The 18732-nt window shown below is 37.9% G+C and overlaps 2 protein-coding genes across 2 annotated transcripts in view; one reads left to right on the forward strand and one right to left on the reverse strand.

The window, feature by feature from the left end:
• The window catches only part of SPG11 (SPG11 vesicle trafficking associated, spatacsin), a 103753-nt gene extending 89107 nt beyond the window's left edge, over positions 1 to 14646 (forward strand). Inside the window, exon 41 of the mRNA XM_059913395.1 lies at positions 14267 to 14646. Within this exon, the coding sequence (XP_059769378.1) occupies positions 14267 to 14271 (5 nt within the window). The 3' untranslated portion in view covers positions 14272 to 14646. The remainder of the gene's footprint in view (positions 1 to 14266) is intronic.
• Positions 1 to 18732, reverse strand: part of EIF3J (eukaryotic translation initiation factor 3 subunit J) — a 24761-nt gene continuing 6029 nt past the window's right edge. Inside the window, 6 exon segments of the mRNA XM_059913401.1 lie at positions 1 to 1092; positions 1436 to 1509; positions 3206 to 3367; positions 5736 to 5850; positions 10681 to 10772; positions 11278 to 11335. Coding sequence (XP_059769384.1) covers positions 961 to 1092; positions 1436 to 1509; positions 3206 to 3367; positions 5736 to 5850; positions 10681 to 10772; positions 11278 to 11335 — 633 coding nt within the window. The 3' untranslated portion in view covers positions 1 to 960.

The raw sequence follows: 18732 nt of genomic DNA on the forward strand, positions 1-18732 counted from the left end.
TTTAAGTCCTCACAATAGTGACTTTTATTAAATTAGTTGCTTTATAAAACATTGCAGATGTCATAATTGTTAACATAACAATTTACCAAACTGTAGTTAAGTGGCGCAGTTTGCTGAACACGTTTTATAAAGGAAAGGAAATGCCAAAACCCTGTTAAAGCTGATCCACTGCAGCCTCAGAGAACAAAGGAGATTTGTTTCTCAGACACTTAAATCAATCAGACAAATAAAATAATAGGTAAGGAGTTTCCCTCCCCCATCTGAAGCACTCCATCAGCAGAATAGTCTGATAAATAGAAACTAGACAGTCTGTGCATTCAAGAGATTCCACAACTTGGTAATGCAATAATGGAGAGGTTTACCTTCTTCAGCTTCAAAGTTGGAGGGTTTTGGTCATTTAATTTTTAAGTATCAAACTAGTGCTTTTCAGCCGCCGTATCTTCACTCTGAGATAAGCAGTCTTCTTCACAATGTATTTTTAATATCCTCACGCTCAATTTTAAGACAAAGCAACTTTAATACTAGGTGCACACCACATGCCCTTGCAGCAGACTGCTTTTCTTGACAAGTTATGAAGTAGTTCAAGGAGGTATGGTTAAGGCTGTATTACTGAATGGTGCTGGTAAATACTACACAATTTTTTGTCATGTTGCAACCTTTGTTTCCAATTTAGTGACTGCTGCTATGGAATCAGATAGCAACAACAACAACATTATTAGGTCTGTTTTTTTAAACTATGATTTAGTAGCAATGGAGGTTCCCAATTTTAACCCCTTGGCAGCAAGATCCAAGTTCCCTCATTTGCACATTAGCACCTAAGTGTCAAGGGGTTAATAACCAGCACAAAAGATACTGCACTTCTGATTGTAGCATTTGGCAGAACTGAAAGGAAAGGAAGTTGTGCTACATGTTGAAGGGATTGTGGGCAACAGAAAGAAGACACCAGGAGAAGATAAAACGTCACATGAAGTCTTCAAAATCTTGTACATATCCTCCATCATAACCACCATAATCTGCCAGATCATCTTTCATGGTAGCCTTTAATCCCCCTCCGGGAACCACACCTTTCTTCTTCTTTTTGGCTTTGCTTTGCTGAAGATAAAAAGAGAATTAATTCATGAGATTTTATCTACTATGGGCGTCTTATATGGTACAGCAACCCTCATAGAGTCAACAAAGCTCTGCTTCCAGAAAAACCTTAGTTCTCTAAAGGAGATCCCACACCTGACCCAGAGAAATTTCTATTATTCAGAAAAACATGGAACATGTCTGTAAACAAAAGGATGGTAATGGCACTCATACTCCTGTTCTATTCCAATATAAATGGTATTGGTGAATTGCTTGACTTCTCAGGCTCCTATTACACTTGTTGAGAATATTATGCCTATACCCCGATCCTTGTGTAATACACATTTCCCACGCAGCTAGCTCTTACCTTTTCTTGCTTCTGTTTTTCACTGCAAAGTACAGTCAATGAATTGGTAATCTTTTTCAAGTCGTCAATTTCCACTAAAAAAAAAAAAAAAAAATACCAGTAATTTTTAAGCATTTTGGAGAATAAGTAAAAGCAAAATATACATTCTTCCACAGTGTTATGAGAAATCTAATTTGTCCATCATTAACTTCGGTAACTTGGAAAGACTATTAATTTCTCCTGTTTAACATAACACGATGGAGAATCATTCAGTCTATGGCTAGGCTCACAGATCAGAACTGTTTAAAGTAAAATGGCAAACTCAGCAACAAAAATTTATAATAAACTGTAATTATAATGACACTGCTCAACCAGAGAGAAACTAGAAATGTCTTTATAGCTCACAGTGCTCCCTACCATTTTTCCTTATCCGGTCTAAATACGCAGAGAATAACCATGACTTATGGAAATAAACATCCTTGATGCTCAGTGAGGAGTATCTGAATGAATATGTAATGACAATTCTTAAACCTACAGATGATAACTCCCCACCCCTCGGGGTCTCCATTTTCTAGCATAGGAACGAGAATGAAGATGGTAGTTATCTCAGAAATCTAAGTGCCCCACCAGGAAATAAGCCCGTTTAGTGGACAACACATCCTTCCATCCTTACAAAAATATAAAGCTGGAAACAGACATGAGTTTTTAGCTACCCAAAAAAGTGTTCGGTCTGGTTAGAGAGCACCTTCAAAAACAGTAAAAATAGTATATGGAAAATAAAATACCAACTATGGGTATATCACTGATCAAATTCAGAACCTTCAGCTTAGTAATAATTTCCCAAAGAAAACCTAACTTAAAATTCATTGTGTAGGGACTTCCCTAGTGGCGCAGTAGTTAAGAATCTGCCTGCCAATGCAGGGTACACAGATTCAAGCCCTGGTCCGGGAAGATCCCACATGCCGTGGAGCAACTGAGCCCATGTGCCACAACTACTGAGCCCACGTGCCACAACTACTGAAGCCCGTGCGCCTAAAGCCTGAGCTCCGCAACAAGACAAACCACCATAATGAGAAGCCCGTGCACCGCAAGGAAGAGTAGCCCCCGCTTGAGGCAACTAGAGAAAGCCCGCGTGCAGCAATGAAGACCCAATGCAACCAGATTAATTAATTAATTAATTAAGAAAAAAAAAAAAACTCATTGTGTAGAATTTATTTTTCTCAATCCTAAAAACAGCGAACACTAGCAAAAGCATCCTTCCCACCTTAGTGCTATACCACCCCGGGTTGTCACTCCCATATCCCCTGCCCCCTGAAATATATGACTCAGAGCATGAAGCCAAACCCATGGACCCAGAGAATGGGTGCCAGCTCTGCTGAGCAACTTGCATCTGGTCATGGGCTTCCTCATTTATAAAATGAACTGTGGTCTCACTCAGGCTCTAAAATTCTGTATGATTTTCCCCAAAAGACACTTCGCTAGCTGCCGCCTCCAATGTATAATTAGATAAAATAAGAAACTAGTGTTTTATTAGCTGTTGTGCCAACAAGCACAGATGTCTCTTTGGGAAGCCACTGTAAAAACACTCAGAAGGCACCCTCAAAAAACAAAAACAAAACCGCTCAAACTCAATGTATATCTGCAGAACAACACTCCCAAGCTAACCGCTAAAAAGCAAATCTTAAATATATTAGAGCATCCCCTCCCCTCAAAAGTCAATCTCCATCCTCCTAAGTATGATGTGCCCCTACTTAAATCCATTCACAGAGGCCAGAGATTAGAATTACTTACATGAAATACACACATCTCGAACTAAGGCTTCCAAAAAACTGGCATAATATAGTGATTTTTCGTATTGTGTAATTTTATCTTTTAGTAACTTTCCAAACTCTGTGAAGTCATCCCTTGAAGATGGGTTCATAGCATCTATTCCATAAACTGTATTAATAACACCTGTAGGAGAAAGGGGACACAGAAAATATCAGAAAGATTTTTTTAAAGTTTAGAAACTAATTAGATACCTGAATAACCCTGTTATTTCATTCTAAAACAGAGGTTCTTAACCTGAGTCTACTGAAATCCTTGGACAGAATTCAAATGGTCTGTACATAATTACTGTATCACAGGTTATTTCAATATTTTGATCTATTTCAATATAACAGGTTTCCTTTGTAAGTAAAATCCTGTGTATTTTATGCATTTAAAAACAGTATATTAAGAAGGGGCCCAAAGGCTTCACCAGACTGCCAAAGAGTCCCTGGCACAAAAGCGATGCTCTTAAAGCATCTGTCCAAGAACAGCCCACAGAAAAGTTGGGAGAGAAAGAAAAAAGCAAAGCAAACGAAGATGGTTCCTGTGAAAGTATCCAGCTAACTACAGAAGCTAAATAAGAGCAAACCATGTGTTAAATCCCAATAGAAAAATTAATCTGGCCTAAAAGGATTCTAGGCGATGAGACACTATGCTTCTGTATACTCCTCAATTATCAAGTAAATTAGTTGTTAACATTGATCCAGTACTTTAGTATGAGAAACACATTAAAATCCTATTAACCAAATGATCACTGTATGAATACATATTTTTGCCTTTTAATCTATAACTGGTGTCCCATCTTAGAATTTATTACCACATAAACCCTTCTCTTTAATAAACACATGGGTGGCTTTTACCATGCTACAAAGACAGGATAGTGGCCAAGTGCTCTCTGTAATGAGATGAGTGTGGTTAAGACATGCCAAGCACTCGCCAGTGCAGCATCCATAGCAACTCTTGAGATTGCTAAAGACCCGCTGAGAGAGAAGGTCATACTTCCAGTGAAAAGGAGAATGATCGCTACAGTCAGCCTGCTTGATCCATTTTAAAGAAGAAGGGTGGGGGGGGGTGGGTGGAAATCAAAATAACTAGATCCTTCTTGGCTCTAGGTTTCATTTAAAAGTTATTTAACTGTTTCAGGACTTCCCTGGTGGCACAGTGGTTGAGACTCTGCACTCCCAATGCAGGGGGCCCGGGTTCAATACCTGGTCAGGGAACTAGATCCCACAGGCATGCCGCAACTAAGACTTTGCATGCCGCAACTAAGGAGCCTGTGTGCCGCAACTATGACCCAGCACAAGCAAATAAATACTGAAAAAAAAAAGTTATTTAACTGTTTCAACACAACATTCTACTCTGAAAAGCACTCAATAGACAACAACAAACTTGGTTAAATGAAGTGAGAACTTTAATTATTTCTCTGACCATGTTTCTTACATTACCCTCTGTGCCATGTAACTATCCCCCTGGAACACTCTGAACTTACTATCTATTTACAGAATCCTGAACATATCTTTTATCGTACCCACTAACCACAGCTGCAGGCATGGCACACAGAAATGGAAGTCCTCTAAAGACAGGGCGCTGAAGGCCAAGAAGGGGTACAGAAAGAAAGGACCCTGAGCACAAGAAGGCACAACCAAAGCTGAATGCCCCACTGGGACCAGCATACTGTTGTCTAAATCTTATCCAGACATAAGACAACAGGACAGTCCTACAGTCAGTTCAATATTTAAGTCTCAAAGCTACAGACTTCACATTTCATCCAAATTTCATCCAGCGGATACATACATTTAAAGCAGCAGTATACTTTATTTGGGTCCAATGACTTTTTATCTTTTTTTTTTTTAACATCTTTATTGGAGTATAATTGCTTCAAAATGGTGTGCTAGTTTTTGCTCTATAACAAAGTGAATAAGCTATACATACACATATATCCCCATATCTCCTCCCTCTTGCGTCTCCCTCCCACCCTCCCTATCCCACCCCTCTAGGTGGTCACAAAGCACCGAGCTGATCTCCCTGTGCTATGCGGCTGCTTCCCACTAGCTAGCTATCTTACATTTGGTAGTGTATACATGTCCATGCCACTCTCTCACTTCATCCCATCTTACCCTTCCCCCTTCCCGTGTCCTCAAGTCCATTCTCTAGGCCTGCGTCTTTATTCCTGTCCTGCCCCTAGGTTCTTCAGAACCATTTTTTTTTCTAGATTCCATATATATGTGTTAGCATACGGTATTTGTTTTTCTCTTTCTGACTTACTTCACTCTGTATGACAGACTCTAGGTCCATCCACCTCACTACAAATAACTCAATTTCATTTCTTTTTATGGTTCAGTAATGAAATCTCAAATATAAACAAAAGAGATTAAAAACTGCTTTCTACTATCTAAATTAGCCAGTATCATGTTTCTTCAAAAAGGTGTTTTCTTAATTTTCGTAACTAGTAAGACTTCCACGGTGTTCACTTGGAACTTCAATACTGCACTGTTATCACACCCCCACTTACCAAAAGTTTCTTTCGCTAATTCGAGGTCTGACTCTTCCTGTAATTTCTTTAGCCGCAGTTTATCTGCTAATTGTTCGTCTGGTGTTAGCACTTTAGATTCTTCAGGTTCTTCTAACTAAAATGAGACAGCAATGAAGTTTTAAAAGGGCTGGGATTATAATGAACTCAGAACATTTCTGTATTGTATGAATTTTTTTTCTAGACACATATAAATAATAGCAAACACTTATAAAGTGTTTACTGTATTTCAGGCATTCTTTTAGATACTCTTATCCCAATTTTACAAGAAAAAAACCTGAGGCACAGAGAGGGTAAGCAACCTGCCCGTGGTAACAGAGGGTTAACTCAGGTGGTCATGTGACAGAGTTCAGATTTGAAGACTGGGTTTATTTTATGGTAATTTTTTTAAATTAAGGAATTGAGATTGCAGATGAGTTGAAAATGGCACTCTCACATACTGTGGCTAAGACTGTATATTGAAACAACCTTTCTAGGGTAACTTGGTAATATTTATCAAGTCTTAAAAATATTCTTATATGCTTTAATCAAATAATTCCACTTGTAGGTATTCATCTTAAGAAACCAAAGCTGCATACAAATATTTAACCAAAAGGAGGTCAAATGGGGTATTATTCATAATATCAAATAAATTTAGAGGTGACCTAAATGTTCCACAATAGAATGGTTAAATAAAGTAGATGGCACATCCATATGACAATACAATGTAGACAGAAAAAAAAATTTTTTCAAAGAATCAGAAAAACATTTCCCCCCTATTTATCTTTTTGTTCCACTTCTCTGAGATGACAGTTAACAGTTTAGTTTATATCCTTTCTATATACTGTGATATAATTTTCTACAACAAATATGTTACTACAAGGGGCTATCTTTGATAATATTTATCAAAGTGGGAAAAAGATGAAGGGAATTTGTGCCATTCATGGTTACCCATGCCTGTGCAGTTCGACGAGTTTGATTCAGAAGTCCACTTCTGAAATAGACCACATTTTATTTCTCATGGAGAAGATGAAATAAGAAAGGTCATGATGCCAAGTTAGGAAATCTCAGAACACTTTCTCGAAAGAAAAAGGGAAATATCTCAATTGTTTTAGTAGACATGAACATCATTAAGTATTTCCTGCATCAAAATTGAATATATCTTAACTCAATACTTGACCTAAGATAAAATTAATTTACTCAAACTAAGGTTTCTTTATGTTGGAGACTAATATCAAGATACAACAAAATAAGTACAATTCTAACTTCAATGACCAAGAAAGATCAAATCAATACAACTTCTTAGACTGAGCTATAAGAATCCATTGCTTGTTTTGATCATATAAACACACATGTAGGGACTTCCCTGGTGGTGCAGTGGTTAAGAATCCACCTGCCAGTGCAGGAGACACGGGTTCGATCCCTGGTCTGGCAAGATCCCACATGCTGTAGAGCAACTAAGCCCGTGTGCCACAACTACTGAGCCTGCGCTCTAGAGCCCGCGAGCCACAACTACTGAGCCCACGTGCCACAACTACTGAAGCCTGTGTGCCTAGAGACCATGCTCCACAACAAGAGAAGCCACTACAATGAGAAGCTCGCACACTGCGATGACGAGTAGCCCCCGCTCGCTGCAACTAGAGAAAGCCCTCACGCAGCAACAAAGACCCAACGCAGCCAATAATTAATTAATTAAAAAACACACATGTAGGTATTTTTAGATATACAAATTATTAAAAAGAATCTAAAATGTTCCTGACTTGGGGGAAACAGACATTCTCACACACTGTTGGCCATGACAATTTGCTACTAAAAAGGAATTTTAGTAGCTGATTCCAGGCCTAAGGGAGTTTACCAGATAAGCTGGGCATTACATTTTTTTCTTTTAATTTTTATTTATTTTTGGCTGCATTGGGTCTTTGTTGCTGCACGCAGGCTTTCTCTAGTTGCGGTGAGCGGGGGCTACTCTTCGTTGCAGTGCGCGGGCTCTCATTGCGGTGGCTTCTCTTGTTGCGGAGCACGGGCTCTACGTGTGCGGGCTTCAGTAGTTGTGGCTTATGGGCTCTAGAGCGCAGGCTCAGTAGTTGTGGCGCATGGGCTTAGTTGCTCTGCAGCATGTGGGATCTCCCCAGACCAGGAATCGAACCCGTGACCCCTGCATTGGCAGGCGGATTCTTAACCACTGTGCCACCAGGGAAGCCCCAGGCATTACTTATTGTGCCAGAAAACAAGGAACCTTTCAAAGACTAATGGAGTTCTGTCAAAAGGATGAAGATATGAACAGCTTAGAGGGACCCCTACTGTCCAATGTTGGAACAATTTCAGCATCAAAAATAATCGCTGTGGGCTTCCCTGGTGGCGCAGTGGTTGAGACTCTGCCTGCCAATGCAGGGGACACGGGTTCGAGCCCTGGTCTGGGAAGATCCCACATGCCGCGGAGCAACTGGGCCCGTGAGCCATAATTACTGAGCCTGCGCGTCTGGAGCCTATGCTCCGCAACGAGAGAGGCCGCGATAGTGAGAGAGGCCACGATAGTGAGAAGGCCCGCGCACCGTGATGAAGAGTGGCCCCCGCTTGCCGCAACTGGAGAAAGCCCTCGCACAGAAACGAAGACCCAACACAACCATAAATAAATAAATTAAAAATAATAATAATAATAATCACTGTATCTGAATGAAATGTATAAAAACCTGTAAGTCCATAAATTTACTCAAAAAGAAAAAATTAAAACCCACAAAATCGGGCTTCCTTGGTGGCGCAGTGGTTGAGAATCTGCCTGCCAATGCAGGGGACATGGGTTCGGGCCCTGGTCTGGGAAGATCCCACGTGCCGCGGAGCGACTAGGCCCCGTGAGCCACAGCTACTGAGCCTGCGCGTCTGGAGCCTGTGCTCCGCAACAAGAGAGGCCGCGATAGTGAGAGGCCCGCGCACCGCGATGAAGAGTGGCCCCCGCTTGCCGCAACTAGAGAAAGCCCTCGCACAGAAACGAAGACCCAACACAGCCAAAAATAAATAAATAAATAAATAAATAAATAAATAAATAAATAAATAAATAAAATAAAATAAAAATAAAAAGGGAGAGTGAAAGCATCCTCTCTTTCCTTAAAAAAACAAAAACAAAAAACCCACAAAATCCCTCATTTTTCACCACTTAAAGTTATTACACCCTCTCCTTACTCTGAAAATTGGCAATTAAAAGAAAAGAAGCTTTTACATTTTCTAATACAAACTATATCCAAAGTAACCAAATAGCAAAAAAGAAAAAAAAGCCAGCCAATAAAAAAAATGGAAGAAAAGTCATAGAATGAAAAACCACCATTCTGCAATCCCTTAAGAAATAATTAGGCAATGATCATCAATGACACTAAAACTACTGGGTGACAGACAAGTTGATGTGAAACTGGATTACCTGTAAGAAGAAATATGTAATTAATTTTACAACAGAAGGATCAGACTGTCACCAACTTAACCCAGTAATCAATTTTAGCATCACTAATAATAGGACAGACATTACATGACTCCTGATGTGTGTGATGCAATATGAAGCATACAGCATTACCTCTGAAGTATTCCAACCAAAAATGTTTAATCTGAATCCAATCAAACTTTCAGACTTCACCGCCAAGTTACAGGAAATTGTAACTACAAGGAAGCAATAAGACAAATCTAGAAGGTGGGGTGTTCTACAAGACAACTGCCCTACTCTCTTCAATAAGTCAATGTCATTTTAAAGAGAAAGACATACACTCTAAGAGACTTAGGATACATTAACAACAAAGTAAATGCAAGGTCCTTGTCTGAACAAACCATATGTAAAAACATTTTGGGACAATTAAAGAAATGTATATAAATTGAGTATTAGATGATGTTAAAAAATTATTGTTCATTACATTAGGAAAGTAATCATGTGAGAAACATTCTTGCTTTTTCAGAGATGTATACTGAAGTATTTAAAGGTAAAATGCATAATGTTTGTTATTTATTTGATTATATTTTAGCAAAAAAAGAACAGATGAAGTATGGTAAAATATTAACAACTGTTAAATTTAGGTAATTTGTATGATTATCCATCATGCTATTTGCTTGAAATTTTTCTTAATGAAAAGTCAAGGGAATTCCCTGGTGGTCCAGTGGTTAGGACTGGGCATTTTCACTGTGGGGGCCCAGGTTAAAAATAAAATAAGAAAGCTCGCCATGATCTATGGCAAGATTTCCATGATATATTAAATAAAGCAAGGTGAAAACTATAAAAATTGGGAGGAATATGACTATACAGTTGTATACAAATGTACAAAGTCACCTTGGAGACATCATAAACCAATATTTACTTATGGGATAGAGGGAGAGAAACAGGACAAATGAGTGAAGAGTTGGGAGTGCTTCTTAATACCATTCTGATTTTTGAATCATGTAAATGTGTTTTCTATTCAAAAAGCAAGTAAATTAACACAAAATTCCTGATCTTGCTCCAAATAATCAAGAACAAAAACATTTATACAGCACATGGCAGAGAAATGGACACTTTCTGTATTCACTCAAAATGTACACTGCAAAAAAAAAAGACTAATCACAGCTAGAGAGAACTGCAGGCACTGACAAAAATCACTGACTATGGTCACAACACAGTCATGTTCCCAAATGTCTGTGAAAACTTAAAAAGGCATTCTAATACATAAAGCTTCTGGGTTTGGTTTTTGCAAAAACCACAAATTCAGTTTGTTTGGGATCATCTTATCTGACGGTATCCATTTATAGTCCTTACAAAGCCCTTCAAATGATTAGGTAATACTGCCTATTAAGATACGGCACCGCTACTGATGTAAGAATTCTATATTTTAGAAAATAAATAGTACTTACTATTAGGTAATATTAGGTAATACTGCCTGTTAAGATGCTGCACCACTACTGATGTGAGAATTCTGTATTTTAGAAAATAAATAGTACTTACCCTCTTTTTAATTTCTTCTTGCCTTTTCTTCTGCTGCCGTTCTTTCTCTTTTATCTTCTCTGCTGTTTTTTTCTTTTCTGAAATTTTTACTTCTGAAAGTAATGTTTTAATCACAGTTATCTTGAATACTTGCCAGTTTATGAATGAGACAGACATGATACTTATATACTTCAAGAGACCAAACCTCACCCAGCTCCAATTTCGTATGGTGATTTCCTGGCAAATAAGAATAGGAAAGTTCTGGGACTCTTCCTTTCTCCTCTCTAATTTGACCCCTAAGATCCAAACATCTCCCTTCTTATTTCCCTACAGTCCTTTAGGCAGGACTTAGATCATTCAACTATGATGCCTTATCTTTTACTCTCTCCTTTAACAAAAACACTCAAACAGAAATTTGGCAGGTATCTAATCTGATTATGTTTTGAGGAGAGAGAAGAGATACAGGGAGAAGAGAATGAAATGGGAATGGAAGGATGTTTGGTTTCTAAAAATAACCAAAATTTCCGATTTTGTAGGCATTTTCTCATTTGTCTTAACATAAGCATCAGATATTCACTAAGATATAAAACCAAAAATGGAAGAACCCCAATGGCTCACCTGGTTTTACTTCTGCTTCTTCTTTTTTTTCATCATCATCATCATCATCCCAGTTATCCTAAAGAAAAGGACCTCCGTTAATAATTCTTGCATATTTACTTTTCCATGTGATCTTTATTATCAGCTTGTCTAACTCCACAGAAACAAGTTTGTTGGGGTTTTTTTTGGTGTTGCATTAAATTTCTAAATTAACTTTGGGAGAACTGACATCTTATAATGTTGAACTGCCCTAGCCAAGAAAAAGGGCTATCTTTCCATCTGTTCAAGGCTACCTCTGTATCTTTCAAGGAGTGTTTTAAAGTTTCTCTTAGAGGTTTTGTGCATTTCTCTTTAGGTTTATTCCTAAGTATTTCATCATCTCTGTTGCCATTGTAAATAGGTTTTTTTTTTTCCTTTTATGTCCTCTATCCAGTTACTATTTTAGTATAGAAAACCTATTGGTTTTTTTATGTTAATTTTATATCTTGCTACCTTACTAAATTCATTTCACTTTAGTTCCATCATTGATTCTCTAGGGTTTTCCCAGGTATACTACCATATCATCTGCAAACAAGAGATAGCTTTATTCCTTCTTTACCAATTCGTGTGCCTCCACAGTTGATTTCTCTAACTGCACTGGCAAAACCTCTAGAACAGTGTGAATGAACAGTGGCAGAGAAAATGGGCATCATTGCTTTGTTCTTCTCTTAATGGAAATGCCTCTAGTGTTTTCCCCATTAAGTGCTATGTACCCCACCACATTTATGCAGTAAAATTTAATCTTTTCTTTTATTCCCTCTGGATTCCAAGTCAATTAGAAAGTCTTTTCTTTTTTTTTTTTTTAATTTATTTATTTTATTTATTTATTTTTGGCTGTGTTAGGTCTTCGTTGCTGCACGCGGGCTTTCTCTAGTTGCGGCGAGCGGGGGCTACTCTACATTGAGGTATGCAGGCTTCTCACTGCGGTGGCTTGTCTTGTTGCGGAGCACGGGCTCTAGCTGCGCGGGCTTCAGTAGTTGTGGCTCGCGGGCTCTAGAGCGCAGGCTCGGTAGTTGTGCACAGCCTTAGTTGCTCCACGGCATGTGGGATCTTCCCGGACCAGGGCTCAAACCTGTGTCCCCTGCATTGGCAGGTGGATTCTTAACCACTACGCCACCAGGGAAGCCCAGAAAGTCTTTTCTTAAAGCAAGGAATTTTCTTCTAGAACATGTATGCTTTCATTGTTTTTTCATTTAGATCTCTGATCCACTGGAGGTTTTTCTTTTGTATGGTGTCAAGTATGGATCTAATTTTATCTTTTTCCAAATGGTTACCCACTGTCACAGCACCATCTATTGAAAAGTCCACCTTTCCAATATTTTCTAACTATAAATGGAGTATAATCTCTAAAAATTGTGAACCACTATGTTGTACACCTGAAACTTATAATATTGTAAATCAGATATATCTCAATTTTAAAAAAAGTCCATCTTTGCCCTGTGATTTACCATACACTAAATTTTCTTAGGTACCTGGTCTATTTCTGTTTTCTATTCTACCCACTGGTCTGTTGTCTCTTCACGTACCAGTACCTACTGTTTTGATTAGAGGCTTTATCGTATGTAAGCTGGGGCTAGTCACCCCTTGCAGGTTTTCAGGTTTTTTTTACTGTTTTCCTGGCCATTCTTGCACATTTGTTTTTCCATATGAACTCTTATATCAACTTGTCTAACTCCACAAAAAAGCTTCTCCATTAACAATTAAAACACAAGACAACCAAGCCAAAACTAACAGCCTCTCTTAAATAATTCACAGTTGTTTTAAATGAAAAATTGAGCAGTCTTTATACTTCTTACTTCCCCAAATGTAAAAGCATCCAACATTCTAGCTAATGGCTTGATTATTTCAAGCAATATTCCATACAACACAACCCTGGTTAATGAATTAAATCTTTATGAAAATTTAAGCCCAACACTATAAATCAACTATATTTCAATTTTAAAAAATTAAATTAAAAAAAAAGTTAATCCCAGTATTAGAAAAGTCAAGAGCTGATCAACAGCTTCATGGAACCCACTCCCTAAATTGGGTGAGGCACTTTAAGGTGGATCTATACTGTCTTTTCTATGGCCAGCACAGTCACTGGGCTAAATATAAACCAATTATCAAACAATCTTCTAAAGGCTCCACAGAAGTTAGAAGGTTTAAGTTTAATAGAGAAAGACACAGCCCTGTGTTTAAATAGGCTTTAATCTATAGGTAGCCTGACCACTGTCTCAACAACCACCAGGCACACCAGGACACGTCACTGGAAGCTGAGCCACAGCATGGCAGGTGCAAAGCAGGAGGCCCTGACGCTACTGGAAGATGCAGAGGCTGACTAATATGCCATAACTATGACACCAAGCTTCTGGTTTTTAACAAGACAGGTCATAAATCTGAATCAGTCTAGGTATATAAACTAACCAAGCCTTGATTCTTAATAAAAATCTGTAAATCCAAAGAAATAAAAAATCCTGATTAAGGCTGCCATGGGGTCTGCAAGCAGTGGGAAGAACTCTGTACAAAAGCATTTTTATAATAACTTTACCTTCGCAATTTAACCCTTAGTTCATAGTTAACAAACAGAATGAAAGCAAACCAGCTAGTCATCGTTTGAACATCTAAGACACTAGATTAGAAATTAGACAGCAAATGTTTATATTACCCTGCTGGTTTGCTTAAGTGCTTGTATCAATACACCATAGTACAAAAGGAACCAGAGAGCTAAGTATAAAAGTTAACTACTACCAGGAGTTTTTTGTCATTTTATTCTTCACAGAACACAGGAAAGCTGGGTCTGTGAGTGATGTGCTGCCTAGATGGTGCTTCAGATAAAAGGACCATCTGCTTACTTCCAGGGGATGTTTATTTATAACTCCCTACTAATAACAGTGATGATGATAATAATAACAATAGATAGCATTTACTGAGGGCTGACTTTGCACCAAGCACTGTGCAACGTACTTTATGTTTTATTTTTACTTTTTAGAATAAAAAGAATAAAATACCTAGGAATAAACCTACCTAGGGAGACAAAAGACCTGTATGCAGAAAACTATAAGACACTGATGAAAGAAATTAAAGATGATACCAACAGATGGAGAGATATACCATGTTCTTGGATTGGAAGAATCAACATTGTGAAAATGAGTATACTACCCAAAGCAATATACAGATTCAATGCAATCCCTATCAAATTACCAATGGCATTTTTTACGGAGCTAGAACAAATCATCTTAAAATTTGTATGGAGTCACAAAAGACCCCGAATAGCCAAAGCAGTCTTGAGGGAAAAAAATGGAGCTGGAGGAATCAGACTCCCTGACTTCAGACTATACTACAAAGCTACAGTAATCAAGACAATATGGTACTGGCACAAAAACAGAAACATAGATCAATGGAACAAGATAGAAAGCCCAGAGATTAACCCACGCACCTATGGTCAACTAATCTATGACAAAGGAGGCAAAGATATACAATGGAGAAAAGACAGTCTCTTCAATAAGTGGTGCTGGGAAAACTGGACAGCTACATGTAAAAGAATGAAATTAGAATACTCCCTAACACCATACACAAAAATAAACTCAAAATGGATTAAAGACCTAAATATAAGACTGGACACTATAAAACTCTTAGAGGAAAACATAGGAAGAACACTCTTTGGCATAAATCACAGCAAGATCTTTTTTGATCCACCTCCTAGAGTAATGGAAATAAAAACAAAAATAAACAAATGGGACCTAATGAAACTTCAAAGCTTTTGCACAGCAAAGGAAACCATAAACAAGACGAAAAGACAACCCTCAGAATGGGAGAAAATATTTGCAAACGAATCAATGGACAAAGGATTAATCTCCAAAATATATAAACAGCTCATTCAGCTCAATATTAAAGAAACAAACACCCCAATCCAAAAATGGGCAGAAGACCTAAATAGACATTTCTCCAAAGAAGACATACAGACGGCCACGAAGCACATGAAAAGATGCTCAACATCACTAATTATTAGAGAAATGCAAATCAAAACTACAATGAGGTATCACCTCACTCCTGTTAGAATGGGCATCATCAGAAAATCTACAAACAACAAATGCTGGAGAGGGTGTGGAGAAAAGGGAACTCTCTTGCACTGTTGGTGGGAATGTAAATTGATACAGCCACTATGGAGAACAATATGGAGGTTCCTTAAAAAACTAAAAATAGAATTACCATATGACCCAGCAATCCCACTACTGGGCATATACCCAGAGAAAACCGTAATTCAAAAAGACACATGCACCCGAATGTTCATTGCAGCTCTATTTACAATAGCCAGGTCATGGAAGCAACCTAAATGCCCATCAACAGACGAATGGATAAAGAAGTTGTGATACATATATACAATGGAATATTACTCAGCCATAAAAAGGAACGAAATTGAATCATTTGTTGAGAAGTGGATGGATCTAGAGACTGTCATACAGAGTGAAGTAAGTCAGAAAGAGAAAAACAAATATCGTATATTAATGCATGTATGTGGAACCTAGAAAAAAGGTACAGATGAGCCAGTTTGCAGGGCAGAAGTTGAGACACAGATGTAGAGAATGGACACCAAGGGGGGAAAACTGCGGTGGGGTGGGGATGGTGGTGTGCTGAATTGGGCGATTGGGATTGACATGTATACACTGATGTGTATAAAATTGATGCCTAATAAGAACCTGTAGTATGAAAAAACAAACAAACAAAACAACTAATACTAAACTTTCATTGGGTTATTTGTATGGAAATATGTTAATATAAATGTTTCAGACATTACATGAAATTTCTAAAAATCTTATATTTGTATTTGTATGGAAATATGTATGGAAATATGTTAATATAAATGTTTCAGACATTACATGAAATTTCTAAAAATCTTATATGTTCTGGTATAATGTTATAAGTAATAATCCTAGTTATTACTTTAAAATGTATATCTCAGAAATAACCAATTTTCTTGTCAACTGCATTATTATGAACTTTCATCAAATCTTTAACTGTGGTCATTTTTAAGTCTTTTGTCATTTACAGACAGTTCTGGGTGTACTCTGATGCTTTTGCAAATATGTTCCTATAAAAGGGTTTCATCTTCAAGAAATTCATGGAAAAGACTCTGACAAGTACAGGTTTCTGGTAACTGACTGTACTGCTGAACTGAATAAGCATTTTCAGAACTCTAATGAAAAACTGATGAACTCAAAAAAGTGCTAACAAAAGATCAAGATGAAAAAAAAAATTTAATTACATGGGACTGAGTGAACTGATGAGGATGAGTATAATTTTTGTGACTTTCTGTCTGAATTTAAAAAAAAAAATCCCACAAGGACTCAGAGGCAAAGAATATACAAATCAATTTTCACTGCAAAGTAAAGGAGCTGTTACAGTGGAGGATTACTGGACTGAATGTCAATATTATGACATAGTATGAGTGTGTTTCAGGTTTGGTAATTGCAATCATTGTTGCTTTTGTTGTGGTCATCCATGTACAATGCTTGGTGTCAGTCTATTTATCTCTTGTAAAAATAAAATACAGTGTGTGTGTGAAAAAATTTTGGCTGCACAGAGAGGCTTGTGGGATTTTAGTTCCCCAGCCAGGGATTGAACCTGGGCCCTTGGCAGTGAGAGCACGGAGTCCTAACCATTGGAAAGCCAGGGAATTCCCCAAAGGACTTTACATATAGTAACAATTAACCCTCACAAAAGTTCTGTGTAAGGTGGTGTTATCCCTACTTTACATATAAGTACACTAAGGCCCAGAGATAGCTATCCCACAATCTGAATGGAAAAATAATGAAGGAACCTGTTTTGAACAGGCCAAAGTTCCTTTAAAGCGTCATATTAAACATGACTTCTTAACTGAGTGCTGAAGTATAAAATAAATGTCTGGGAACTAGGTCCCTCCACACCAAAACCTGTTCTTTCAATTAGTTCTGGAATGAGGTCCCCTGGAATTTCAAGGAACCCCATATCAAAGAGAAGGGTTACAGTACATACTAAGATATGCCCAGCTACAACTATGTCAATTATTCATCTCAAATTGCCTGTGCTAGATTTCCACTAATTTTAACAAATGAGTCTAGCAGCCTCTGGTACTAGGAGGCCAAGAAGGGAGAGGTATAGCTGGAAATGAGCAGCTCCATCCCAGTAACTCCAACATAGAGAAACAGCACAACAGAGTAACATTTTTGTTCAATGCTGATGTGCCTCAGTTCCCTTTACCAGTAAAACATCACCCCACCCATATCACTGCTCCTTCAGTATCTCATTTGCACTAACTCTATGCCCCACCCCTACCCCGCCCTGGTTTCCCTATCAAAGAATAAACCTTATTCCAGACAGTCATTACATTGTCCCATCAGTGCAAGCATAACAAGGCTACCTAGAATTCCACCACAGAATGGATTTTAGTAGCAAAAACAGTGGTTCCTATCAATAAGTCCTGGAAACAGCCATGACATCTGCTCCTCAGTTCATAAAAGGACCATGAAAGGCACCCTCACCCCAGACTGCCTGAAACAGTAATAACTGCCCTGAAGTTATTCCTATACTGAGGACAAGTTCCTAAAGAAGGAGCATAGTGATGTCAGCAAAAAGAGACTGGCCATACTTCCAAATAGATGCAATCCCAAAAGCAGAAGACCAGGTAGCTTTCCCCCAGAACTTAAGAGTTTTTGCATCCTTAGTTATAAAAGTAAATGTATAAAAGTAGACGAATGTCTACATCTGCCCAATTTTCCATAAACATCAGGACTTTGTAAATGCTGACAATAAATTCAGATAAAATGTAAGAAGGGTTCCAAGAGAAACACCTAAAATGAACACTTAAAATAGGGAGTTAAGTCTATAATTTAGTAAGCCCTAAATGGTTGTTTTTGGTTCAAAAGATTACCTATAAATATCCAGTTACATTCTTTACCCAATTATCATTGGTAGCCAATAACTCTTCCAACTATAATATCCAATCTATCTCCAAAAGTATTAACCAGGCTGCTCTCCTAAAATGGCCAGCTTCCTTAGAAGAGAGGCTGTTGATAAACTACTCGCTTATCTATACTCATGTTCTACAGACACACACCCAGCATCATTTGAGCCACTTCTCTGAGAGATGGCTGCTTTTCAAGTTTAAAACCTGCTTCCCAATCAAATATGACTAAGAATTGAAAACATAACATAAAAAATTTAAACCCTGCTTTCTTTTTATTCTTAATAATGCAGCCAATAGTTGGCCAGTCTGTCATTTTTATAATGTACAACTACAGAATGTCACATGCAATGAGAGAACACATTTAGGGCTGAAAATGTTTTCCAACTTAAGCAAGATATATTTATAGATCGTCAAATAGAAGTAGCTTCAAATGAGCAGTAAATTTCTTCTGTCCCATGGCAATAGCCCATTAACTAACATATACTCCTCCCCCTTTCTTTAGTTTGGTTTAG

Source organism: Balaenoptera ricei, chromosome 2 (genome assembly GCF_028023285.1).
Source record: "Balaenoptera ricei isolate mBalRic1 chromosome 2, mBalRic1.hap2, whole genome shotgun sequence".
Lineage (NCBI taxonomy): Eukaryota > Metazoa > Chordata > Mammalia > Artiodactyla > Balaenopteridae > Balaenoptera > Balaenoptera ricei.